The sequence below is a fragment of the Dipodomys merriami genome, unplaced genomic scaffold, assembly GCF_024711535.1.
Source record: "Dipodomys merriami isolate MVZ:Mamm:240054 unplaced genomic scaffold, mDipMer1.0.p SCAF_365, whole genome shotgun sequence".
Lineage (NCBI taxonomy): Eukaryota > Metazoa > Chordata > Mammalia > Rodentia > Heteromyidae > Dipodomys > Dipodomys merriami.
In genome coordinates, this window is record NW_027205215.1 from 660097 (window position 1) to 685651 (window position 25555).

General features: G+C 42.1%; 2 protein-coding genes and 1 non-coding gene across 9 annotated transcripts in view; 1 reads left to right on the plus strand and 2 right to left on the minus strand.

Annotated features, from left to right (window-relative positions):
* LOC138804452 (spindle assembly abnormal protein 6 homolog) overlaps positions 1 to 2885 on the plus strand; it is a 30969-nt gene extending 28084 nt beyond the window's left edge. The window contains exons 17-19 of one of the 5 annotated variants that reach the window (XR_011365266.1): positions 97 to 245; positions 1278 to 1321; positions 2782 to 2881. Coding sequence is in view for 3 of the 5 variants with exons in the window: in XM_069988714.1 (XP_069844815.1) it covers positions 97 to 200 (104 nt within the window). In the remaining 2 variants the exon portion in view is untranslated. Of the gene's footprint in view, positions 1 to 96; positions 2585 to 2781 lie in introns of those variants that run through there. The other 4 variants (XR_011365265.1, XM_069988714.1, XM_069988712.1 and 1 more) reach the window with 4 other exon arrangements.
* Positions 2886 to 2908: 23 nt separating this feature from the next.
* Positions 2909 to 25028, minus strand: LOC138804453 (hippocampus abundant transcript 1 protein). 3 transcript variants are annotated; one of them, XM_069988716.1, is made up of 12 exons: positions 24950 to 25028; positions 18961 to 19056; positions 18087 to 18149; positions 16891 to 17018; positions 15096 to 15210; positions 13023 to 13241; positions 12449 to 12562; positions 11335 to 11406; positions 8704 to 8816; positions 7556 to 7653; positions 5530 to 5693; positions 2909 to 4233 (listed from the first exon to the last, which is right to left on the minus strand). In XM_069988716.1, the coding sequence occupies exons 1-12, from the start codon at positions 24950 to 24952 to the stop codon at positions 4027 to 4029; spliced, it is 1392 nt and encodes a 463-aa protein (XP_069844817.1). In that variant the 5' UTR covers positions 24953 to 25028; the 3' UTR covers positions 2909 to 4026. The 3 variants fall into 3 exon arrangements, with proteins under 3 accessions (XP_069844817.1, XP_069844816.1, XP_069844818.1); XM_069988715.1 differs by lacking the exon at positions 24950 to 25028 and adding an exon at positions 23587 to 23821; XM_069988717.1 differs by lacking the exon at positions 24950 to 25028 and adding an exon at positions 22541 to 22776.
* LOC138804459 (small nucleolar RNA SNORA25) lies at positions 13877 to 14008 on the minus strand. Its single transcript, XR_011365268.1, has one exon. It is a non-coding gene; the product is annotated as a small nucleolar RNA SNORA25 (small nucleolar RNA).
* Positions 25029 to 25555: the final 527 nt, after the last annotated feature.

Genomic DNA, 25555 nt, shown 5'->3' on the forward strand with positions numbered 1-25555 from the left:
TTTTGGATATAGTACTGGGTGGCATAGAGGACTGGGTGGTATAGAGGAGTGGATGGTATAGGTAAATAACTGTTCTTTCTTGCCCCCCACTTGCAGAACATCAGAAAGATGGCACACTAGGGGCGTTACAGACGTCTTCTAAACCCACGGTGCTCCCTTCCACATCTGCCTATTTTCCTGGGCAGTTACCCAGCAGTTAATCCTGGCCTCACTGGCTGTTTTGTACTGACACTTCAGAAACTCAGGTGGTTTAAAAATTATGTTTAACCTAAGTCAAATCTTAACTAAGCAAATTTCAAATTTTATTTGAGCTACCTACTGTTTGGCCACCATATAATTCTGCTGCTGTTATGGCAATTTTATGGCCACAGATTTGTACTTGGGATTGGCATAGATTCTAAGTCAATACTTTTTTTTTTTTTTGGTTTGTGAACATGTTCTATAAAGTAATATGAATTTTATTAAATTTTCAGAAATTAAGTTCTAAGAAAGGAATTGTTATAATTGACATTCTAATCATATTACAAAATTGAGTTAATTGAATCTGGCCAGAGAGTATGAGGGGAAGAACTGATATTTATGTAAAAGGAAAATACCTTGAAATGAGTAAAATAAAGTTTTCACCATCACAAACAAAAATGACTTTTTGTCAAAAACAGTTAAATTAGCTACTGCCTATAAAATATATAAATTTTTTTTTTCTTTTTTGTTAGTACTGGGGCTTGAACTCAGTGCCTGGGGCACTTAGCTTTTTTGCTCAAGGCTGGCACTCTATCATTTGAGCCACAAGTCTTCTGGCCTTTTTTTGGTGGTTAATTGGAGGTAAGAGTCTCACAGATTTTCCTGCCTAAGCTGTCTTTGAAGTGCAGTCTTCAGATCTCAGCCTCCTGAGTAGTTAGGATTATAGGGGTATGAGCCACTGGCTTCTGGCTATTAAATAATCTTGATAAACAATTCCACTAGCATTTTTATGTGATCAGATTAAGGATAGAGCGCCTTAGTCTCATGAACTGGAAGTTTATAGTTTAGTGTTTCCTGAAAGTTTAATCATCAAACTGTTCTTAATTTGGAATTTTGCTACTCGGTGAACTATTTGCCATCATTGAATGTGTGTGTATGTGCATGCCAGTGCCAGTAATGAGGCTTGAATTCAGGGCTTAGGTGCTATCATCAGCTAGTTTGCCCAAGGCTGAAACTACTTGAGTCATAACTCGTTGCTTTTTTTCTTTTTGGTGGCTAATTGGAAATCAATGTCATGGATTTTCCTACCTGGGCAGGAAAGATCCTCACATCTCCGTCTCATAACTAGCTAGGATTACAGGTGAGAGCCACCAGTGCCCAGCCTTATTGAAATATTTTTTAACTTGATATTGTACAAAATATTTACTATAAGAACATGATTATTCATTGTATATTTCATAGTATCAAAACTGGCATTTTTAGTGTTTTTTTAATAAAGGGAAGTAACTACTATAACCTACCTCTTATTCCTGAAAATTTTGAGTAACTGTTCCTTGGGGGAAAAAATAAGGTAGTTTTAAAATCCACCCTGGACCACAGAATACATGTTTTCTTATTGACACCAAAAGCAGGAATAGGGAGCCTTACTGCCAAAGGCCCATCATTTGAGGGCCATACAAAATTTCAACAGGGCCAGGGTTAAGGACAACCGTAAGCATCGTGTTCATCCAATTATGTACCAAATGATTTCAAGGGCCATATGTAGTCAGTAGGCTAGAGGTTTCCCCACCACTGCAATAGAAACATTCTAAGAATCCTCTAATTCTCCCCTCTGTACAGCATTTTTCAATAAAAAAGCACACAAAAATTAAAAAAAAGAATCCTCTAGTTCAACTGTTTACAAACTATTAATGCTTATGTGAGAAATTGTTTTTATGTACTTACAGATGAGGAAAAAGATAATTCAATGATTACCACTGTCACTGAGTTCATAGTAACACAAGGATCTTCACTAATTTTTAATGAATCCACTGTCTTGAGCCTTATATTTTGAATTTAAACTGGGAATATAGTTGGCAACATCAATAATAGTAGGCAATAACTCTGCTCTCTTAGATATACTGCATTAGTAAGAATACAGTTAAAATAACTTGTAAGACTCTTGGCGATATGGGACTGTGCTTTGTTGTATAAAACATTGTGACTGGGCTGGGAAGTTGGCTCAGTGGTAGAGCGCTTGCCTTGCATGCCTGAGGCCCTGGGTTTGATTCCTTAGCACCACATAAGCAAAAAGAAAAAAAGCCGGAATTGGCGCTGTGGCTCAAGTGGTAGGGCACTAGCCTTAAGCTGAAGAGCTGAGGGACAGTGTTCAGGCCCAGAGTTCAGGCCCCACAACTGGACCAAAAAACAACAACAACAACAAAAAAAACATTGTGACTGGGCTTGGATGAGACATGTAACTTTTTAAACTATAGACCACCCTTACATAGCCACACATAGAAATCCTATCTGCAAAAGATAGGATAGAGTCTGTATGAACTTGGTATCATTTTCCTTTTAATGTACATAGGTATACTTGTGTGCTGTCTCTGTACTCTACCTCTTAAACCTGTTTGTAATTGTTTTCCAGTATATATATGTACATGTGTTAATAAAAATGTTTCACTTAATGTTATTCCTTTAAATGAGCTTTGCTAGTACAATTTGAGAGTTTGACATATAGAGTAAGTTAAAAAGAGGATTGGGTTGTATCTACTTAGAAAAGCAAGTACTTCCAACTGATATGAAACAACGCTTTTCATTTTGTCTAATTTTTTACAGGAGTATTTTATAGTGAGAAGAGAAACTGATTCAAATCCAGACAGCTTTGGTATGTTGCTGTAGAGATGAGTATAGTAACTTATGGCAAGCGACTCACAGATCAAGGCTTTTTTAAAAAGAAAAAAAATCATTAAAATATTTAATTTTATTAACAGAATATTTACATTTTAAAGACCTCATTTAGCCATAGTGAATGTTCCAAGTTTAAAAAGCATTAGGCAATAACCACACACAAGATGAAAACAGTGTAAACTATACAATACTTTATGTACAATTTTTACAAAGTAACACTTTTTTAAATAATATAACTGGACACAAAAATATACACTTTAGAGAAATTCACATCAGTAATTGTATAAAGCTCTCTTCTAGGGTCCTGAAATTTAGGACAAACATTAGCTCTGTAAATAAAGTGTTACTGTGACAGTCCTGAAAGGCCACTATATATATTTATCTACATATAGATATCACATTGACGTTTTCAAGGCTACCAACTTTACTATAATTTTTAGATTATGTTTTCAAGTGTTGAGGTTCTTATGATTATGCAAACATTAAAAGAATATGGTATAAGAAGTAACTGGGGAACAAATTTGAGCCAGCATTTAGATTTACAGGCTCTACCCCAATTTGAATTCTAAGTGGCTGATAAACAGTAGTGAATGATGTTTAAAATAAATTACTGCAAATAAGCTTGAAACATGATTCGGATTTAGTACAGTTTTCTTAAGTGTCTTTTTTTTAAATTGCAAACAACTCATTTGCCATTTCTTTATTTTAGCGCACCTGCATTAAGGCTTTGAATTATTTGACTCAAGATTTTACAATACTAAAATCTGTCTCAGGATTTTACAATGTTAAAATGAACAGGTCCACAACCACACTACCTACTCTGTCTCTCCAGGAGTCAGTATAGAGTTAAAGCTCAACACCTTAGGGAAATGGTAGCAGACATATGCTAATATCTAAGAAGTTACATATAGAGTTTTTAATTAAAGGATGTATAATAAAACAGCTTAGTGGCAAGAAACTGGTGCTAATAAACAAAAGTTTTCTTTTCAAAAGAAATTGTAACATCTTTGGAAAACTGTCCGGTTCTTTCTTTAGTTCCCACGGAGTTCATGCAGATACATTTCATAAGACAATCTTAAAGTACATTGTAGATGGAAATGGAATGTACATCCAGAACTACAGGTGAAAACTAAGACCTGGGCGCTGATAGAAAAATCTTCCTGATTTCAGTCATCACACATTTGTGTCCTGGAGCAAAGGTTCTTTGGCCTCTCCTGGCGCCTGTGTACTGTGAGGGTGGCTGTGACTGCCACAGTGCTTTCTCCAACTGCTGGACCTTAAACTTAAATTGGTGTGTTCTGGGATAAACAAGGCAACAAGGAGAGCCAGCAGTACTGAACAGGCTCCAAAGAGGAAGGGGGGACCAGGAATGATGGAATTCTGAGGAAGACAAAAATGATTACGATCGCTGTACGCATTGTTCAGTTACAACCGATTGAAGCACAGTTACAAAAATGGTTCTTCAGGAGTAAAGGGACTTTATCATACTCACAAAATTCTAGGAATGAAAACTGCAAAAAGCTTGCACTAAAATACCCTGTCACTCAGCATCAAATCTGAAAACACACTCTATGAACTTCTACAGGGTTTGTAAGTTCAGGAGAAAAGCACAAGCCCTCAAATGGAAAACTAAGTAGCATACAGCATTAACAACTGGGAGTAGCATCCATTATCATTTTGTTTCAAAAATTACACTATCAAGGAACTGAAAGTGGCAAAAGCAGAGATATAAAACTCTTCCCCTGAAAAGGAAAACCCCTTTATAGTAGCCCCAAAGTACATTCATTCCTAATAAAAACTTAAGTCTTCAGAGTTCAAGCCCCACAAACTGACAAAAAACAAAAAGTAGGCCACAAATATATTGTTTTTTTTTGGGGGGGGGGCTGGTTCTAGCTGGGCACTGCCCCTAAGCTTCTTTTGTTCAAGGCAAGTACTCTACCACTTGGGTTACAGCACCCGTTCTTTTCTGAGTAGTTTACTAGAGATAAGAGTCTCAGGGGCTTTCTACCCAGGCTGATTTCGAACCTCAAACCTCAGATCTCAGCCTTCTGAGTAGCTAGGATACAGGCACAAGCCACCAGCACCTGGCCACAAATCATTTTCTAATGTAGAAGTAGGCTTAGCTAGCTTTAAGATTAGTGTGGGATATCTGCTTAGTAGGCTAGGAACTGGGTGAGCTATTAACATTTGTTGAAATCATTTAATTACCTATTTCACTTACAAGGAGAGAAACGTACCAAATGTTAAGAGACACATAGCTGACTTCATGCACACAGTCCAATGACACTGCAGCAGTCTCAGAAGAAACAATAGTCATAATATAGGAAAGTGGTGAAGAGAGGTCAGCAAGTCTTCACAAATAGGTTATTCAATAGTGGAAGTTTGTCACCAATGACGTTCTTTTTTTGTGTGTGGCCAGTTAGGAGGCTTAAACTCATGGCCTAGGTGCTGTCTCTTGAGCTTTTCTGCTCAGGCTAGCACTCTTCCACTTTAAGCCATAGCACCACTTCCAGTTTTCAGGTAGTTATAATTGGAGCTAAGAGTATCATGGCTTTTCCTACTGGGGCTGGCTTTGAACTACAATCCTCAAATCACAGCTTCCAGAGTAGCTAGGATTACAGGTTGAGCCCAGCATAAACAGCAACTTTTAATCCAGCTAAATAAACTAAAGATTACCTGTTCAAAATGGTGCTGAGGGCTTGTGTTTGTCCCCAAGTCTGTTCCTGTTATTGGCAGTTCTTTAAGTTCCACATGAAATATGTAGAAAATGAATCCGTAAAGGGCAGGCCCCAGACCATTGCATAGTCCTCGAATCCCTGTTATCATTCCCTGAACAACACCTACATTGAAAGAAACCATTTGGTACTTACATTGTTTTCATATGATCAAAACCAGTGCAAAGAGGAAATCAATGTAAACAAAGGATTTTAACAGACACTCTCAGGGATCTTTTCTCCAGTTTAAAACAATCTGTGGGCTGGGAATGTGGCTTAGTGGTAGAGTGCTTTTGCCTAGCATGCATGAAGCCCTGGGTTCAATTCCTCAGTACCACATACACAGAAAAAACTGGAAATGGCATTATAGCTCAGGTGGTAGAGTGCTAGCCTTGAGCAAAAGAAACTCAGGGTCTGGGCTGGGAAGTTGGCTCAGTGGTAGAGCGCTTGCCTTGCATGCCTGAGGCCCTGGGTTCGATTCCTCAGCACCACATAAGCAAAAAGGAAAAAGCCAGAAGTGGCGCTGCGGTAGAGCACTAGCCTTGAGCTGAAGAGCTGAGGGACAGCGCCCAGGCCCAGAGTTCAGGCCCCACGACCGGACCCCCAAAAAAAAAAAAAAAAAAAAAAAACAAAGAAAGAAACTCAGGGTCAGTGCCCAGGCTCTGAGTTCAAGCCCAGGATGGATAAAAAAATAAAACAAAAAAACCAATGAGTTCTGGCCTCAGATTTTTCCTTCTTCATTTCTACAAGTGATTGCAGCCATGTTATATAACATCCCTTTTTTTCTTATGACCAAACAGCCTTTACCAATTTAGCTTTTACAAAGAATTATTCCTCACCTGCTGGCATACCAAAAATTGAATTTCTCACCAGAAAGGTATAGCTTTTGTGTTGGGTATGTTGTACATTTTAAATGAAATACTGAATTTTAGTATATTTCATTTATTTATTTTTTGCCAGTCCTGGGCTTCAACTCAGGGCCTTGGCTCTGTCCCTGAGCCTCTCTATGCTCAAAGCTAGAGTTTTTCCACTTGAGCCACAGCACGACTTCAGCCTTTTCTGTTTATGTGATACCGAGGAACACAGGACTTCATGCACGCTAGGCAAACACTCTACCATGAAGCCACATTCCCAGCCCCTAATATATTTTTAAATATACCTCAAGGTACTCTAGCACAAAACAGCAAATATTTAGTCAACAAAATTTACAAAATGTTCTAGGTAAAGGAATAGATATCCCCCCTCTGAGCTAAGATGAATCTTTTCTTTTTCTTTTTTTTTTTGGAGGGTCCAGTCGTGGGGTCTGAACTCTGGGCCTGGGCACTGTCCCTCAGCTCTTCAGCTCAAGGCTAGCGCTCTACCACTTGAGCCACAGCGCCACTTCTGGCTTTTTTCTTTTTGCTTATGTGGTGTGTGGTGCTGAGGAATCGAACCCAGGGCCTCAGGCATGCAAGGCAAGCGCTCTACCACTGAGCCACCTTCCCAGCCCCTGAATCTTTTCTTTTTTCTTTGTCTTTTCTTTTTTTTTTTTTTGCCAGTCATGGGGCCTGAACTCTGGGCCTGGCCTGGGCACTGTCCCTCAGCTCTCCAGCTCAAGGCTAGCACTCTACCACTTGAGCCACAGTGCCACTTTTGGCTTTTTTTGTTTATGTGGTGCTGAGGAATTGAACCCAGGGCCTCATGCATGCAAGGCAAGCACTCTACCACTGAGCCACCTTCCCAGCCCCTGAATCTTTTCTTTTTTAATGATAGCTATTTTGTCACAGCAATGTTGAAGCAGCCAACATTGCCACATTTTTAAAGGGAGAGGTTAAGGGACCAAATAGCCATAGGAGGACAGAACCTAGTTTTCCTGATTACCGATGACAACGATTTTAAATTCTCTACCTTGAAGACACACTTCTGTTTTAGTACTTGTGTGAGGGATAGAGAAAATGCAGGACTAAAATACTCTGTTTTTAAACAATGATCTGGTTCTGTGAGCTCACCTTGTTGATCAGCATCAGCAGTTCGTGAAACAAGCGCGCTGACCGCTGGGAAGGTGATACTGGACATGGCTGCCACTGCTCCGGCAGCCCACATCATCCTGTAATAAAGTAACAGTGTAAAGATAATGTACCTGTTGGAAGCCAATCAGAGAGTCAAAAGCTAATCTTACTGTGAAAGGGCTGAAGGACAGGAAGGAACTATGCTTACTCAGTTCCTTCCTGGGCAACTCAGCAAGTGATTTAAAAGTCTAATCTAGTTTATTCTCAAAACCAGGAACAGCTACTTATTCACAACCATTTGGGATATTGATATAAATTTGGGGTAAGTATGCTGAGCATTAATTTTGCAGAAAGTTGCAAGGAAATAAACACCAGGTATTCTAAGCAGCTGAAGGCAACAAGCCTTCTGACTTGTGATTTGGTGTAAAGATACTACTGATTAGAGCTAATCCTTAAATTGTAAAAATAAATGTAACCAGGATGCACTGTGAGTAGTGGCTTCATGTTGAAAAGGAATGTTTAAAACAATGTTAAGCTGTGAGCGTCTTTGTAAAAGATGAGACTGAAAAAACACCTCCAAAGTGCTTTGTTAGCAGAGAAACAATACTGGAGTTTAGCTCAGGGCCATGGGTTGGCTAAGATACATGCTCTACCACTTGAACCACCTCCAACCCCTCCAAGCCATCAGCTCTGCAGGCAACCAAACTGGGAAAGCTGGACCTAAACGAATGGACTTTGTTCACTTCTTTTTTGCCATCAGTTAGGATCAATTGTTTCTCTAATCAGACAGGAAGGCCAAGTTCAGGGCCTTTTTTCAAAATTAAAGGCTCCTTAGAGATTCAAGAGCTTAATTTCAGCTAGTCATAGAACTATAAAAATGCCATTCCCTCCTAGTCACTCTAGGAGAATACACACACACACCAGTGTGAGAATGTTCCTCATGTCTTAAAGGAATGTCATGAGACAGTTAAAAGTCTTTGCTGTACTTGAGAAGCATAGGAAAGAGGAGGGCCTGGTAATGCACACCTGTAAGAGCCCAGCATTGCAGAGCACATCCAGGAGGATCTGCCTCCATTATTTTCTATTTTTTCTTTCCCCCCTCAGAAAAAGACAATAAAATTAAGAAAATGAACATGTGTAATACCTACCATGGTTCTGAACCAAAGCCATACCATGCCAGTTGTAATATTTGAAATCCCAGACCCAATAAAATGGTATTCTTATTTCCAATTGACCTCATAAGTAAACTCAAGACTATAGTCTAGGAAAAAAAAAAAAAAAAAACAGAAAAAATTGTCAGTATAATTTTTCTTTCAGTTTAAAAAAATACTTGGTGCTTTTCAGCACTAATGGAGCTTTATTACTATTGTTCTACAATTTGATTTTTCAGTAACAACTTTCCTGAATCTGTGGTCACAGTTCTAGGCTGATAGAGATTCAGACTTAAGAGGGTCACAAAACTTTATATTCAGTTCAACTGAGGATCAGTTGAATCAGAAGCTGCAAAGAGTAAGCACAAAAGTTTGTAGCTAAAGATTTGGCCATCCTTGTTATGTAACAGAGGTAGACATCTTTATCCCTGACAGTACTTTTTATCAAAAAAGTGGATTCCTTTAGAGCTTTTAGGAAATCATAAGGCAAAACATTTGTTCTTACCATTGTTAAATACATCTTAGGAAGAAATGTTTTTGAAAAGCAGGTTCACCGAGGATTAAAATGCCTGCCCCTTGAGCAAGAAACCATTCCAGAATGCTAGAACAACTCTTCAGCCTAGATCTTGTCACCAAATTGCTTATAAAATGCAGTGGCCTCATAGCTCTCCATCCAACTTAGCTTGTGATTAGGTACAGAATTCAGTATTCTTCCTTCTTCAAGAAACTATCCATGTGCACGTGTAAATTCAGTTTTTAGATAATGACTCAGTGATAGGTTCAAGCTCAAGCACCAACCAAATAAAAACCTCCTACCCCCATTTAACAGATGGTAACTAAAACAAAAGGTAAACAATTACTTAAGACAACAAGGTAAGTCATTAAAACTGGAAACAATTCGGAAACACCTACTGCCCTCTCTCCCTGGGTTCCTTACCCTGTGTGCAGTTAGTATAGCTTATAGGCTGCTCAAACCTGTCAGTCCTTCCCACACCCTCCTCTGTGTTCCAGACACCTAAATCTCCAGACATTCTAGCTGGGACATCAAAGTTCTTAAAGAGACTCTCAAGGCTTTTATTTACCTTTGTGAACCCATCACTTAGTTCTTCATAAGTATTTATGCAGGTATGAATATCTGAAAATATCATAGTGTTCTCATTTTAACAATGGAAAAATTTACTCTGTAGTGTGCCTAACAGAAAAACACTCTGTAGTGTGCCTTGGTTTAATATATCTCTCATTTTGAAGATGAGAGAACTGAACTCTGAAAGGTTACATGACTTCAATCAAGATGAACATAAACACTAATAGCAGCTTGACAGTGGTTAACTAACATTAGCAATGGTCAGTCACAAATATTTGATAAGTTCCTATTACATATAAGTCTTGTGCTAGGTTTGAGGATAGGCTTGTAAATCAAAGTACTAGTCAGCAAACAGACTGCTTTCTACTGGGGGCAGGTGGACATGTATGCTAATTTCCTGAGTCATTTTTGAGGTCCAAGCAGAATGGTGTGGAAAGATAGATCTGGGGGAAGAACAAAGGTACTGGACTGCAACATGCAGTGAACTCAGGTGCTTGCTAAGCTAGGCGCTCTCACCTCTTGAGCTACTCCTGAGCCATGCTACCACCATTTTTTAAACATATTTATTATGTTTGAGTAGTTAAGCATTACCATTCAACAAATTCGTTTTAAAGTACAATGCATCTTGATAGATGTCACCCCCATACCATACTACTTTTTAAACCAGTGACTCATTTAAGGACCTTCTAGCCTGAGGGTAGTACAGGATGCGAGGGTGAGGAAGATAAGCAATCTAGAGCTCCACTAGAGCTTACAAACTGAGGCAAAAAGAATAAAAAACAAAGGAAAAGCCATCCTCCAGTGTTCGCCATATAGTGAGGACACAAACTAGAGTTAGCAAGGACACAGAAGCACATCAGTAAGCAAGCTAATAAGCACACACAGAAGCTCTGAGTAGAAGGAGCTACAAATAGCTTGTGACACCGGAGAGAAGGAAAAGACCCTGGTCTTGTTGGCATCAACTTTGGGCTGTACATAATGTTTTAGTAAATTGTATGACATAAATATATGTAATTATTGGCAGCCTAGATATGCTTATTCACTTGACTTTGAAGGCCAACTATTTTTCTCCCTTTTACTCTGATTTCTCATCTCAAAAACTGCTTCTAAGCTGGGTGCTGGTGGCTCACCCCTGTAGTCCTAGCTACTCAGGAAGCTGAGATCTGAGGTTTGAGGTTCAAAGCCAGCCTATGCAGGAAAAGTCCATGAGACTCTTCAACTGACCACCAGAAATCAGAAGAGGCTGTGGCCCAAAGTAGTAGAGCACTACCCTTGAGCAAAAAAGCTCAGGGACAGTGCAGAGGCCCTGAGCTCAAGCCCCACAACCAACAAAAAATAAATTAAAAAAAAATCAAACTTGTTGGGTTATATGTCACATATTAATGTGTCAAGATCAAACAATCTGTACTAACACACCTGAGTTTCTGAACCTCGGGACCTCAGACTCCTGACCTTAGCTACTCACCAAGACACAATTATTCTATGAGTTTACATCTGGATAGCCAGCAACTATCACCCTCTACGATACTAAAAAGAAAACTTACCTGGGCAATAATAGAAAGAATGCCAAGGACTGCTATAAATGCTGCAACACTTTCTGGCGAAAATTTCATTATCTGTAAGGTTTCAAAATCAAGCAAAATTAATGACTGAGAAAGCATAAGGAAACCAAAATAGTGTTACTTTTTTAATTCTTTTTTTTTTTTTTTTTTTTTTGGTCAGTTGTGGGACCTGAACTCGGTCTGGGCACTGTCCCTCAGATCTTAGCTCAAGGCTAGCACTCTATCACTTGAGCCACAGCACCACTTCCGGCTTTTTCTGTTTATGTGGTGCTGAGGAATTAAAACCAGGGCCTCATGCATGCAAGACAAGCACTAAGCCACCTTCCCAGCCCCCTTTAATTCATCTTTAACTCTCTAAGTCAATTCAAATTTTAACTTATAAACAAAGCTTTCTTTAGAAGAAACAATTTAACATAAAAGATACCAAGTTGTATGTGGCAGTCCCCCTAATTTGCATATACTAAATTGGAGACAGCTATCAAGCATTCAGAATCATTTTACAAGTAAAACTCCAGCATCTGTGGTTGGCCTATCATTGATAAAGGCTTGATTTCAGTGTAGAAAGACTAGAGTTGAGAGAAAGAAACTTGTTTGTGTTCTCATTTGTGTTCTCCTTAAGTTCTGGGACAGAAAGAAACTAGTGAAGGTGATGCATCTTTTTGCCTAAGTTAAAAACATACAACATGCCAGTGACTCTCACCTGTAATCCTAACTACTCAAGAGGATCACAGTTCAAAGCCAGCCCAGGCAGAAAAAGCTTCAAGTGGTCCTGTGGCAAGTGGTAATATGTTAGCCTTAAGCAAAAAGCAGCTCAGGGACAGAGCCCAGGCTGTTCAAGCCCATGACCAACAAAAAAGAAAAGAAAAGAAAAAAGAAAAAAATAGAATGAAAAAATGTAGACAGGGGCTGTAAGTGTGGTAGGGTACTTGTCAGCTTGTCTAGCTGGCAAAGAAACATAAGGAATATCAGGCACACTAAAGAGAAAGTCCAGTTGGCTATTGCTTATCAAATGGTCATCAGATTAAAGCTTTCAGAGATTATTTTTCTAACAGTACAAAATGAAAGAAAAGTCCACTTGTATGCAATAGAGTTTTACCTGTCTGAGGTATAAAAAAAAGCTTGAATATTGGCCTGCCTCCGGTAGATAGGAGAGAAATACCGTGATGCAGATCAGCAGCACTATGGAATCTTGGCCCACTTTTTTTAAGGACTAGAAACAAGAAAAAGAATGACATAAGGTTTTATGTAAAAAATGTAAGCATTCTTGATATATGAAGACATATATTTCTTTGGTACTGGATACAGACAACTACTGGCCCTTTTTATTTTATCCTCCCCAAACTATTCTGAAAAGTCTTTTAAAAAGGGAAGGGGAAGGGGGAAAGAAAAAGAGGGGGAGGGGAGGAAAGAAAGAAAAGGAAGGAAGGAAGGAAGAGGGAGGGAAGGAGGGAGGAAATAAAGAAACAAGCTGGATAGTAGCTCACACCTGTAATTTCAGCACTCAAGAGATGGAGGGATTACGAGTTCAAGACCAATATAGGCTACATAATAAGGCCCTGTCTCAAAAACTGTCAAGATGTTTTCTTCAAAGACCCACAGCAAAACATTAACACTACATGGAATCATGTTTTCACGTTTTTGGTCAAGAAATGTAAGAAAAAGAAACTTACTGCAAAGGGGTCAGCCTGTTCCCAGGAAATGGGTGCGCCCCATGATGCAGGCCGCATCTTTTCAGGCAGCGACTCTGGCACAGCAACAAGAATAAAACAAATATCTAGCAAAGCTATTGCTGTAGCTAGAACCACCACTAAGCTGTCTCCATACACTCGTCCGAGGTAAGCTCCAATTGCAGGGCTGGTGACTAAACTTGCAGCAAACGTTGCTGAAACCTGCAACCAATTAAGAACAAAGAAGAAATTAGTGAGGAGAGTTCAACTCCCTTAACTATGCCCCAACCCCATATCAAGTCACAGCTGCTGCTACAGCCTGACCTGCAGCTACCTGGGCCACTCTTATCGTCCCTTTTGCAGGAAGATACAAAGATTATATTCTTGTCTATAAATACATAATATATAATAGACTCTCAGGACAGTGGCTTCAAATTCTTTTAAACCTTGGGGTTCTCTGTGCAAATAAATCCTATGGGTAAATCATGGGTAAGACAGATTTACAAAAAAAACCCCAAAACCCAAACCCACTTTAGTTTAGCAAAAATTAGGGGCCAGTCCTATGCAAATAACCCTCCCATTAAGTCATGCTGATACTTAGGGACCCCAACAAATCTGTGTGTTCAGTCACCCTGTATCATTTAATGTTCTACATTTATAAATGAAACCACTAGAAGTAGTGGTTAACAAGTTTCTCTGTATAGGTATTTTATACATAAAATCCCTATTTCCATAAGTGAATCAAGAGATTGCATACTTTTTCCCCCCTTAGTCCCGGGGTCCATACTAAGGACCTTGCATTTGCTAGGGCTCTCTATTACTTGAGACATGCCCAGCATTTTGTCCATTATTATTATCATTGCATCTCCACTGGAAAACATAGCACTTCTATTGAGTGACTATGACATCCCATGGAGAACTTCAATCTTTGGTCCAAGTGTTAAGAACTCTGGGTTGCAGAATCCTACAAGCCCTCTTTGAAACAGCCTCTGCTTTAATTCTTTTTTGGACAGAGTCTAGTGTTTTTGTCTAGGGCTGGCCTTGGACTGTGATCTTCATACCTATGGTCTCTGGCATAGCTGAAATCACAGGCACATATCATCACATCTGGCTTGTTGAGATGTCTTACTATTTGCCTAAGCTGGCTTTGAACCTCAATCCTTCAGACTGAGTGGCTTATGTTAGCTAGGGCTAACAGACAAAATTTATAATGCCAGGTCTAGCTCATAAGTTTTTATGAAATTAGTTTGATATGGTATTTGGCACATATTTATCAAGATGCGTATAGCGTTATTTTCTCTCTGTCCTACTTCAAATTAATAATCTATGTATTACTGTACATATGAGAACCATTCCACACCTAGATTTGACAGTATGTCTACCCAGTGTCTGGGTGTTGCAAAACAAATGACAAATGGAGCTATGAATCGAGCCAATCATTTTTTTTTTTTTTTTGGGGGGGGGTCTGGTCGTAGGGCCTGGGCACTGTCCTTCAACTCTTCAGCTCAAGGCTAGCGCTCTACCACTTGAGCCACAGAGCCACTTCCGGCTTTTGTCTTTTTGCTTATGTGGTGCTGAGGAATCGAACCCAGGGCCTCAGGCATGCGAGGCAAGCGCTCTACCACTGAGCCACCTTCCTAGCACAAGCTAAACATTTTTAAAGAGTTATGAATGCACATGCACACAAGCAATACAATGTAGATCACATGGCCTGACAAGTCACAAAAAAGATCTGCTGAAACATGAGCTATATGGTAGCCTCATATTTTATACTACACACCATAAGTAATTTTTAGTGATATCAAATATTTCCTTGTTAGGCTACTACACAATGCAAAATACACTATTATTTCAATTCTATATGTGACTATAAATACTCCCTGTATGTCAAGTTTCAAAATTTAGTTTTGTAGTGAAGAAAAGACAACTGAAGTCTAAGGGAAAACTATTTCTGCAATGTATCTTAGGCAAAAAATACATCTTGTAATGAAAAAATGTTCACTTCCTTACAGTAAGGACACTGAAAACAAGGTATTTTTTCCATAGATATGTAAGATAAAGGTCAAACATACATACCAGCCCATAAGCCATACTTCTTTCATGCTCCTGGGTTATATCTGCTACATAAGCAAATACCACAGAGAAAGTCACTGCAAAAACCCCAGAAACAGAGATAACAGCAAAGTACCACCTAAGAATGAAAGACAACAAGAAATGGTTAGAATAATTAGCATTACTTGGGACCCTCCATTGCTATTAATTAGGATAAGAATAGTTATTAAGGACAGTGCCTGGGTTATTAACATTTCTATCTATACCAGTCCACAGACACTATGAAACATGGGCTACACGTGGTCCTTTGATAGCTACTCAGCAACTACACAAGAAAGGTAGTATTAAATGAATTCAGCTGAAATCTTCCATCCAACTTTCAACTGCTAGGTAACTTTTGTTGTTTTAGTTAAAGACAGCAACAAAGTCTGTTATAATTCCTTCATTACTATTTTCTACCACTCTACTACCACACACACACACAAATACCTGGATTAGTATCAGAATGGCTAAGAGAGCATGTAACTAGAAGAAGCAAATGTCTGAAATCTGACCAAAATAAATAAGCAAAGATTGGGTAGGAATTTGATATGGTAGGAATTTGATATAGAGTTTCCTTAAAAGGAGGTACTATGGCCAAGCTCACACCCATAATCCTAGCTTCTCTGGAGGCTGAGATCTTAGGATTGAGGTTGGAAGTCAGGCCAGGCAGGAAAGTCCACAAAATTCTTTTTTTTTTTGGGGGGGGGGTCCAGTCTTGGGTCCTGAGCTCAGCTCTTCAGCTCAAGGCTAGCGTTCTACCACTTGAGCCACAGCGCCACTTCTGGCTTTTTTTCTTTTTGCTTATGTGGTGCTGAGGAATCGAACCCAGGGCCTCAGGCATGCAAGGCAAGCGCTCTACCACTGAGCCACCTTCCCACCCCCACGTCCACAAAATTCTTACCTCCAATTAATCACAGAAAAAGTTGGAAGTGGAAGCTCCAGCCTTGACCAAAAACTTAGGGACAGCACCCAGCCCAGAATACCCCCCCCAAAAAGACAGTATGCCTTTCTTAACTACCCTTTCCATAGTGCTGCCTGAGGAGCCAAATTCTGGATGGTGAAGTGCCAGCTTAGAGGCAGAAGAGCAAAGTAAGTCTTACTTGCCATTCACTTCTGGGAATTGCCATATCACTTCTGGGCTACTCAACTCCAGAGAAAAATAAACATCCTCAGGACTGGGAAGGTGGCTCAGTGATACAATGCTTGCCTAGCATGCATGAAGCCCTGGGTTCAATTCCTCAGCACCACATAAACAGAAAAAGCCAAAAGTGCCACAATGGCTCAAGAGCTAGCCTTGAGCAAACGAAGCTCAGGGCCAGCACCCAGGCCTGGAGTTCAAGCCCCAGGACTAGCAAAAAAACAAAACAAAAAAAAACCCAAAACCAAAAACTTTCTTGTTGCAAGCAACTACTATTTGGCTTCACTGATACCAAGTAAAACCTTTTCTTAATTAGTACAAATTAATGATAAACTATGGGGTTGCTAACATTCTACTTAGAAATAGTCACATTTGGAATGTGAAATCCAATAGCAGGTTGCAAGAAGTCTAGATGCTTCCCATAGTAGCCCTTTAAAGCCCTTATGAACTATTACTCACATATACAATTTTAAGAACTTTCTTATCTGTGTCAAAGAATCAACATATTAGAAGAATAAAACTACAATTTACATGGCCTAGTATTAAAAAAAAAACAAAAACAAGAATTCGGGAACACTAAAAAGCAGTAATAGTAATAGAAAATTCTGTTTAGCTGCTATAATCTCAATGTGCACGTACCATGGGCTGATCTTCATCAAAGGAATCGGGGCACATGTGAAAAACACTGTTAGCAGCAAGAAGGACTTTCGGCCCCAAACATCAGAAAGAGCACCAATAAGTGGGGCACTGAGGAATGACAACAAACCCTAAAAGATGCAAATAAAAAAGTGTATGTTATATATCCACGGGGAAAATACAAGTCATTTTAGAACCACAGAAGAATTTTAAAGGAATTATTTTTAAAATAAATAAATCAATAAGCTTTAGATAAATAACATTTCTTATCTATATATGACATATATAGATAAGAAATTTATACATATATGTAGATAGATAGATTTCTTATCTATATATAATGTTAAAATTTCCTCAGGCTAGAATTATCTACAGGGCTCAGGCTGGATATTAAAATGAAATGCTCTAATTCTCAGTTACAATAGCTCTCAATTACAATAGTAATTCAATAATGCTAATTATGTTTTTACATTAATAGATGAATTATTTTGTAAAAATCTGCTATCCAAGTTAAGTCTTCAAGAGTAAAGAATCTGGGCTGGGAAGCTGGCTCAGTGGTAGAGTGTTTGCCTCACATATATGAGGCCCTGGGTTCCATTCCTCAGCACCACATAAGCAGAAAAGCTGGACGTGGCACTATAGCTCAAGAGCTGGGCCTTGAGCTGAAGAGCTGAGTGACAGTGCCCAGGCCCAGAATTCAGTCCCCACAACCGATCTACACAAAAAAAAGTGAATCTGCATAGGGCCAGTGTCATGGCTGCTGACCATAACACGTACAGTGTGTCTTGTGTCTGTCTAGCAAGTCCATAGCTCTCAGTTCAAACCCCAGTACTGTCAAAAAAAGAAGCTGTATAATAAAAAGAAGCTGTATAATAAAGACTTTACTGCACATTTAATTTTATATTGACGGAGTTTTTTTAAAGATCATTTTCTTTCTTTCTTTAATCTCTATATTTATTGTTAGTTTATTAAAGCACTGAAACTGCTAGAATAAAAGTCTTAATTTAAAATGGGAAGTAGGGTGTAACTTTATTAAGTATACAGTTGCTTATATTTAAAGTCACATCATATTTATTACTGAATTGGTAATTCCCAAATTTACTCTAATTATAAAAAATGGACAGATTAATCAATTTACCTAAAATTCTGGAAGAATTATATATATATATAAGTATGCACATATGTATGACTGATCTTACCTTTACTCCTTGAATTAGGCCATTCATCAGAAACGTATGTTTGGGGAAGGTTTCATGTAATACCTAAAGAATAAAAACAAAAATGAAAATCATATTACATTTTAGTCCTATAAAACTTCAAGTATATTTTCAAATATTCTATCAAAAAGCAACCTAGACTAATTTAGATAAATTTTCAAACTTTACAGATGAAAAGGATGAAATGGAACACAAACAATGGTACTGGTTTGGGAAGAAGGACAAGGCTGAGTTTCATTACACCGTATACAAATATAAACATGTTAAAATGAAAACCCTGTACAACTAATTGATGCTAATTAAAAAGGGTTTATACAATGCTATCGCTAAGTAAAAACAATAGAGAATAGCCAAGTCCCAGTGGCTCACACCTGTAATCCTAGCTACTCAGGAAGCTGAGATCTGAAGATCATGATTCAAAGACAATCTAAGGCAGAAAAGCCCATGAATCACCTAGAAGAAATTGGCGATCAACTCGGTTGTTTGGGCTAGTAAATCTTTTTAAGGTTCTAGTCTTAGGAAAATGTTATTAGTCTTTTTAGACTCTTAGCCCAAATAAAAAGAACATTTATTTGGAAAATGCAACTACTTACATGAATCTCAAAATAATTATGCCAAGTAATGCAGGTTGTCAATATCATCTCTCCTAAACCTATCAATGTAAAAAAATCACTTCTTTTCTTAAATGGATTGGTGGCATTTGCTTAAACATGCCCAGCAACTGATCTAAATTACACCCAATGATCTCAACTGAGAGTACTGGTAGACATTAACCATGAAAAGGAAGAAGGCCATCTTTTCTTGCAAAGTGGAGAAAAAGAGATTTTAGAATCTGTAGTAAGTTAAACTTACTTACCACTAAGGTGGGCGCCGTCAACAGTCCCCAAGCAAAAAACTCCAAAAAGATGACAATAACCGCATGATAAACACTAGGAGAACCTATTCCTTGAGGCTATAAAAACAGATTTTAAAAAATGTTTAAAATTAATAATGTGTTCCAGGATTACTAACAATGATGACAATAAATAAAATTAAGAACACAGTCAAACGCTGCTTAACAATGAGACAGATTTAGTGTCTGAACTACTGCTTTTGGGCTATTTCTTTTTTTTTTTTTTGGGGGGGGGGGTCCGGTCATGGGGCTGAACTCTGGGCCTGGGCACTGTCCCTCAGCTCTTCAGCTCAAGGATAGCGCTCTACCACTTGAGCCACAGCACCACTTCTGGCTTTTTTCTTTTTGCTTATGTGGTGCTGAGGAATTGAACCCAGGGCCTCAGGCATGCAAGGCAAGCGCTCTACCACTGAGCCACCTTCCCAGCCCCTTTTGGGCTATTTCTATCAATGTAAACAAAATTTAAAATCAGGATGTGGATTCAAACATTACAAAGTCATACCTACAGTTTTACTCAATAACCTATGTGGAAATACAATGCTGAAATGATGATGTATCACTTTTAATAAGGTCAAGAGGCATCATCACCAATTAATATAACATCTCCTAACTTACAGAATTCAAGTCCATGAAAATCATTTTGGTAGAACTTAACTGAACTTAAAAATGGAAAAGAGATCAAAGGATCTAGCTGGGAATGAGTTTGTACAGGACCTCATTCAGTAAACTATCACAGTACCTGCTATGACTACTATACCTCCTGTGTATCTACTAACTCTCTACCTCTGTAGAGGTTTTGCAACTACAAAAACTGGAGGACTGGGGGTGTCTTCAAGTGGTAGAATGCTTGCCTAGCAAGCATGAGGCCCTAAATCCAATCTCCCACTCTCCCCAGGCCACTTCTCTCTCCCCCAAATTTTTTTTGTCAGTCTTGGGGCTTGAACTCTGGGCCTGAGCACTGTCCCTCAGCTCTTTAGCTCAAGGCTAGCACTCTACCACTTGAGCTACCGTGCCACTTCAGGTTTTCTGGTGGTTTATTGGAGATAAAAGTTTCATGGACTTCCCTGCCTGAGCTGGCTTTGAACCTCGATCCTCAGCCTCCTGAGTGGCTAGGATTACAGGCGTGAACCACCAGCTCCCCTCCAAAATTAAGACATACCCTCTGACCTCCAAGTTCACACCCTAGGAAGGAATAAACTTCATTTTAACAAGGGCTTATGTGTAAATGCATAAAAGATACGCAGTTGTGATTTTGGCTATGAAGTGTCCTCCTGAAAGGCTTATGTGCTAAAGGCATGTTCCCCAGCTGGTGACACCGTAAAGAGGTGGTTGGATCATGAGGGCAGAAACTTCATGAATGGGCTCACCATTGATGAGTTCATACTGAATGAGAAGGTGGGGCTGGCTGGAGTTAAGTAGGTGAGCTACTTGCTCTAGCAGCATGTTTTCCCCCTAGGCCTGAGAGCAGAAGGAACCAAGCTAAGTAAGTGGATCATGGACTGCCCTGTTTATTCTGGCTGGAGAATCTGCCTCCCTTAAGTTGTTTTCTCAAGTAATTTGTGTCACCAACAAAAAGCTGTCTAATACATACATGTTAGGAAGCAAGGGAAAAAGTACAGTAAGTGATGTGGAGGGGAAAAAGTGGTTAACCTGGTTCTGGTTCATTTAGAAGAATCAAATTCCAAATCATCAACAACATACTACTAGTTTTACCAATATCAGAACTGGCAGAATTGGCTTTACATTAGAAAGAAGATATGAGAGGATCAGATCAGTCTTCAGTCAGATGTGTGTGTGAATGAAGTACATCATCACACCCTGGCTATGGAGCCTCAGATGCTTTCCCTGCATGAAGCCAAACCGTGGCAGAACTTTTTAAAGCTCTGGAAGGATAATGTCAACAAACACCAGGAACTTGGGGCATGGCTCAAGTAGACCACCAGTTGACCAAGCACCAGATCTCAGTTAAACCTCAGTGTTAAAAACAAAAACAGCCGAGCCCCCGTGGCTCACGCCTGTAATCCTAACTACTATTCAGGAGGCTGAGATCTGGGGATCACAGTTCAAAGCCAGCTCTGGCAGGAAAGGCCATCAGACTCTTATGTCCAATAAACCACTCAGAAAATCAGAAGTGGTGCTGTAGCTCAAGTGGTAGAGCTCTTGCTTGCTTTGAGCTGAAGAGCTGAGGGACAGTGCCCAGGCCCAGAGTTCAAGCCCACGACAGCCTATAATACAATTAATTTAAAAAACACACAAAGTCAGCCCTGGTGGTTCACACCTATAAACCCACCTACTCAAAAAAGCAGATCTGAGGACCAAGATCAAAGCTAGGAGAGACTATTTCCAATTAATCAGCCAGGAAAAACAACAATTACAATACAGGTTCACCTAAGAAAGCTGTTACCACAAACTAAAGCTTTTCACCACTTTAAATTTATACACAAGGCCTGGTAGGATTCCAAGAAAGCATTCATTCAGAAGAAGCCTCCACTGCTTCCATACTAAGACACTGTCCTAGGATGAGAAATATAATACCATAACACTTATCATTCAAAAATTTTGCAGCCGGGCCAAGAGGGTGCCTCAGTGGTAGAGCGCTTGCCTTGCATGCATGAGGCCCTGGGTTCGATTCCTCAGCACCACATAAGCAGAAAACCCAGAAGTGATGCTGTGGCTCAAGTGGTAGAGGGTTAGCCTTGAGTTGAAGAGTTAAGGGACAGCACCCAGGCCCAGAGTTCAGCCCCCATGACTGACCGGGGGAAAAAAAAAAAAGTTTGCAGCCAGCACTGACACCAATGACTCTCACCTGTAATTTAGCTACACAGTAGGCTGAAACGAGGATTAAGTTTAGGCTGACAAATCTATGATTCTTATCTCTAATTAACCATCTTTTAAAGAAAGCCCAAGTAGAGGTGTGGCTCAAATTGGTATACCTGAGTTACCACAAGTTAGTGCCTGCTTTGAGAGAAAAATCTAAACCAGAGAGGCTGAGTTCAAGTCCCAGTACCCACACACAGAAAAAGATCTCTCCCTCAATCTAAGCACTATGCTCCACACTTGTAAACCCAGCTACTGATTAGGCTGATACCTAGAGGACAGTAAGGCTAGTTAGTACAGGGTAGAAAAGTTAGCTAGACTCCATCACCAAAATAACAAGCAAAAAGCCAAGCTGAAGGGAGGAATGTCTTCTAAAGCTCTAGCTCTGGAAATAATCTGCTATGTCTAAGCAAACCAAACAAAATTCCTAAGAAAAGGTAAAACTAAACTTCACAAGGAAAAGGTAAAAGTATTTCTTGATCGGATTTACTCTGGCCTTTTGCAAAGAATACCAATCTTAAAATTTCAGGTCACTTTGTAAAATATAATCAATCCATCATTGTCTCTATTTTGTAAATCATTTATAATTCCGTCTTTCTAGAGCTGACAAAGCTTAAGCATTTTCTCCCCAATTTTATCTTGTTCAGAAGAGCTTATTAACTGATCTGATCAAAATTATACTTGAACCAAGTAAAGAGAAATCTGAAAGAGTATGTGAAAAATTCACCTTTTCCAACAAATGTTAGCACGAACGCATCTAAAAATCTGACGGTTAAGTGACAACATATTCTGAAACCCTGCCGTATGTCCCAAGCTTTCTACATTCCGGCGTAGTTCACCATTGGGCCACGTTGTGAAATGTCAAATGTTGTGTCAGTCGAATTCGGGCAGGCCCTCCTGGATCAAGACTATCCTAGAGCCCATCCAGAAAACAAGCGACGGGGTGCTCGGGCGTGAACCCTTCCCGGGGGAACAAAACGTAGTTCCCCGGTCCATTCTATCTCCGAACGCGACACCAAAGCGGCCACCAAAGATCGCGGTGTAGCAACTGGAAAACCTCAGAACCCAAGTGCAGGGGAGTTCTGCAACCCTCCACCCCGCTTCCCCGGGTGGCGAAGTACGGCGCGCTGCCTAAAGTTTACGGAGAAGGGCCACCGCTGCTAACAAAGCGCATCTTCCCTGAACCCTCCACCTCTCCTCCTTCCCCGCGCTCGGCTCGGCTCGGCTCGGCTCCTTTCCAGTGTTCTCTTTGAACGCAGGAGGAGGGAGCGCTTCCGGAGAAGCCAGCCGGACTCGATGGAGGCGGCCCCCGCCGACCGCCGTCTCCCGTCCGCTTCCGACTCCGGGGGAGGAGGACAGGGCCGGCCACCCGGACGGCAGCGAAGGGCAGACCCCGGCCCCGGCGCCGGGGACGGCGAAGACGGGCGTGCCGGACCCCCGCGCGGCCGCGGCGCCAGCTGCCACCCGGTCCGCAGCATATGGGACCGGGACCTACGCCGGTGCGGGCCTGGCGGCGGCGGCGGCGCACGTGGGGCGGAGGCCGCGGGGCTCGGCGGCGGCCCGGGCGGCGGCGGCCCGGGCGGCGGCGGCGGCAGGTGCGGGGGGCGGGCGGCAGGCCTCGCAGGCCGCAGGCCGGGGTGGGGGTGGGGACGGCCCGCGGCGGGGACCCCGGGACGGCGGGCCCCGCGGCCGGAGCGGCCGGGGGCGGCCGCGCAGGGCAGGAGGAGGTGGGGAGGGCCCGGGAACGCTCCCCGGCGCCGAGTCCCGGCTCACCGTGCCTCCGTCCTTAATGATGATCTTCTTGGCCAGCATGATACTGCGGTTCGCGGCCCGTTTCTTCTTCTTCCCCTGGGTCATTTTACCATCCTCGACTCCTGGCGATGCTGCAGCCACTCCCGGGGCGGCCGGCCCCAGCGGCGAGTGCCGTCCCGCCACTACTGCCGGGCCGAGCCGCTCGGGGCGCCCGCCGCCATCTTGAGGGCCCGGCCTGCCTCGGGCGGCGCGTCACATCGTGCGATCGGCCGGCGAGCGCGGCGCGCCCGCCCCTCCTCCCGGCCCCGCCCACCGGCGCGCTCCCCCCCCCCCGCCCGGCTCGGCCCCGCCCTCCGCCCGGCCCCGCCCACCGGCGCGCTCCCCCTCCACCCCGCCCGGCTCGGCCCCGCCCTCCGCCCGGCCCCGCCCACCGGCGCGCTCCCCTCCACCCCGCCCGGCTCGGCCCCGCCCTCCGCCAGGCCCCGCCCACCGGCGCGCTCCCCCGCCCGGCTCGGCCCCGCCCCTCCGCGCGCCTCGCCGGCGCAGGCCGGGAGGAGACGCCCGGACTTGGGCGGGTTCGCGCGTGCGGCGCGGCGCGGCGCGGCTCCCCCTGGAGCTCGGTGCTTGCGCTCACCGCTCGCTTCTCCCCGCAGTTCGGGGCGGTGGGATCTGTGACTGACCCCCTCACCGATGGAGAAACCGGTTCCGAAAAGTGTTCTCCCGGCGGGCGAAAGGGCAGCGCTGCTGTGCAAAGGTGTGTTCCAGACCCGGCGCGAGACCCCCGAGCGACGGGGAGACACGGTGGGTCAGGCCGCTCGGGGGCGGGTGCCAGGGCCCCGGGCGCTCGGCCGGGCCGGGCGGGCTCGCCGCGGCCCCGGCCCCGGCCCCAGGGCCGGTTCTTCATTCCTCCACACACAGCCCGTGCGTGCCGGTGAGCCACCACCCTCTTCATAGTTTAAAATTGGGGTCGTAGTAGCACAAGTAACCCAAGTGGCATTTGAACAAGTATTTCTAGTCTTCACATTTTGATTTCGATAACTACCGTGCTAGAAGCAATTATAACAAAGAAAAAGGAAAAAGAATATTCTTAGCCGGGCGCCGGTGGCTCGCGCCTGTAATCCTAGCTACTCGGGGGGCTGAGAGCTGAGGATCGCGGTTCAAAGCCAGCCCGGGCAGCAAAGTCTGTGAGAAGACCCTTAGCGCCAATTAATTTCAGAAAAAGCCGGAAGTGGTGCTGGGGCTCAAGTGGTTAAGCAAAAGCAGCTCAGGGACAGCGCCCAGGGCCAGAGTTCAAGCCCCTGGACTGGCAAAATAAAATTAAGTGTAAAGATCCCTTCGATATATACTTTAGAGTAGTAGGGAGATAACAATGCATGCTACCTACCATGATTAGGAAGGAGATCGGATGGTTAGGAGATCGGAAAAACGTGTCAGAGCAAAACTTTTCGCAAAATGTTAAGAAACAGTGAACCTGGGTCCAATGATCTAATACATATTCACAAGCTCAGCAATATATACACTTGCCCTTTGGCTGGGCTTAGTGATGCTTTTTTGTCTCATAGTTTAGAGACAAGTGACAGCATTGACTTCACACGCTAGGTCATAAAAGGACTGCGTCCTGCTAGCTTAGCTGTTTGATTCATTTGGTGTCCCAAAGTTTGGGGGATGCCAGCTGCTGTGTAGAGGCTATTGAAGGAGCTATGGAGAGACCAGCTGTCCAGAACAGGTGGAACCTTACCCACCTGTGGACCATGTCGGAGGTGCATCCTCCAAGCCTAGTCAGGCCTTGAGCTGACTGCAACCACTGCCCTCAACCTGACCACAATTTTTAATATCCTCCCACCCCTCCAGTACCAGGCATGAACTTGGGACCTTCTCCTTGAGCCAGGCCCCTAGTCCTGACTACAACTTTGACACTCTTAGAATCCTATGACTTAATGACTCAGGGATTCTTGAGTCAAACACAATAAGATTAAAATGTACTTTTTAT

Excerpts from the sequence above, each read along its gene's own strand:
- LOC138804453 (XM_069988715.1), bottom strand. The coding sequence starts at position 23,670 with ATGACCCAGGGGAAGAAGAAGAAACGGGCCGCGAACCGCAGTATCATG. Across the intron at positions 15,211-16,890 it reads TTGATGAAGATCAGCCCATG|GTGGTACTTTGCTGTTATCT; the intron begins GTACGTGCACAT and ends TTTCATTCTTAG. Across the intron at positions 8,817-11,334 it reads TTCTTTCTATTATTGCCCAG|ACTATAGTCTTGAGTTTACT; the intron begins GTAAGTTTTCTT and ends TTTTTTTCCTAG.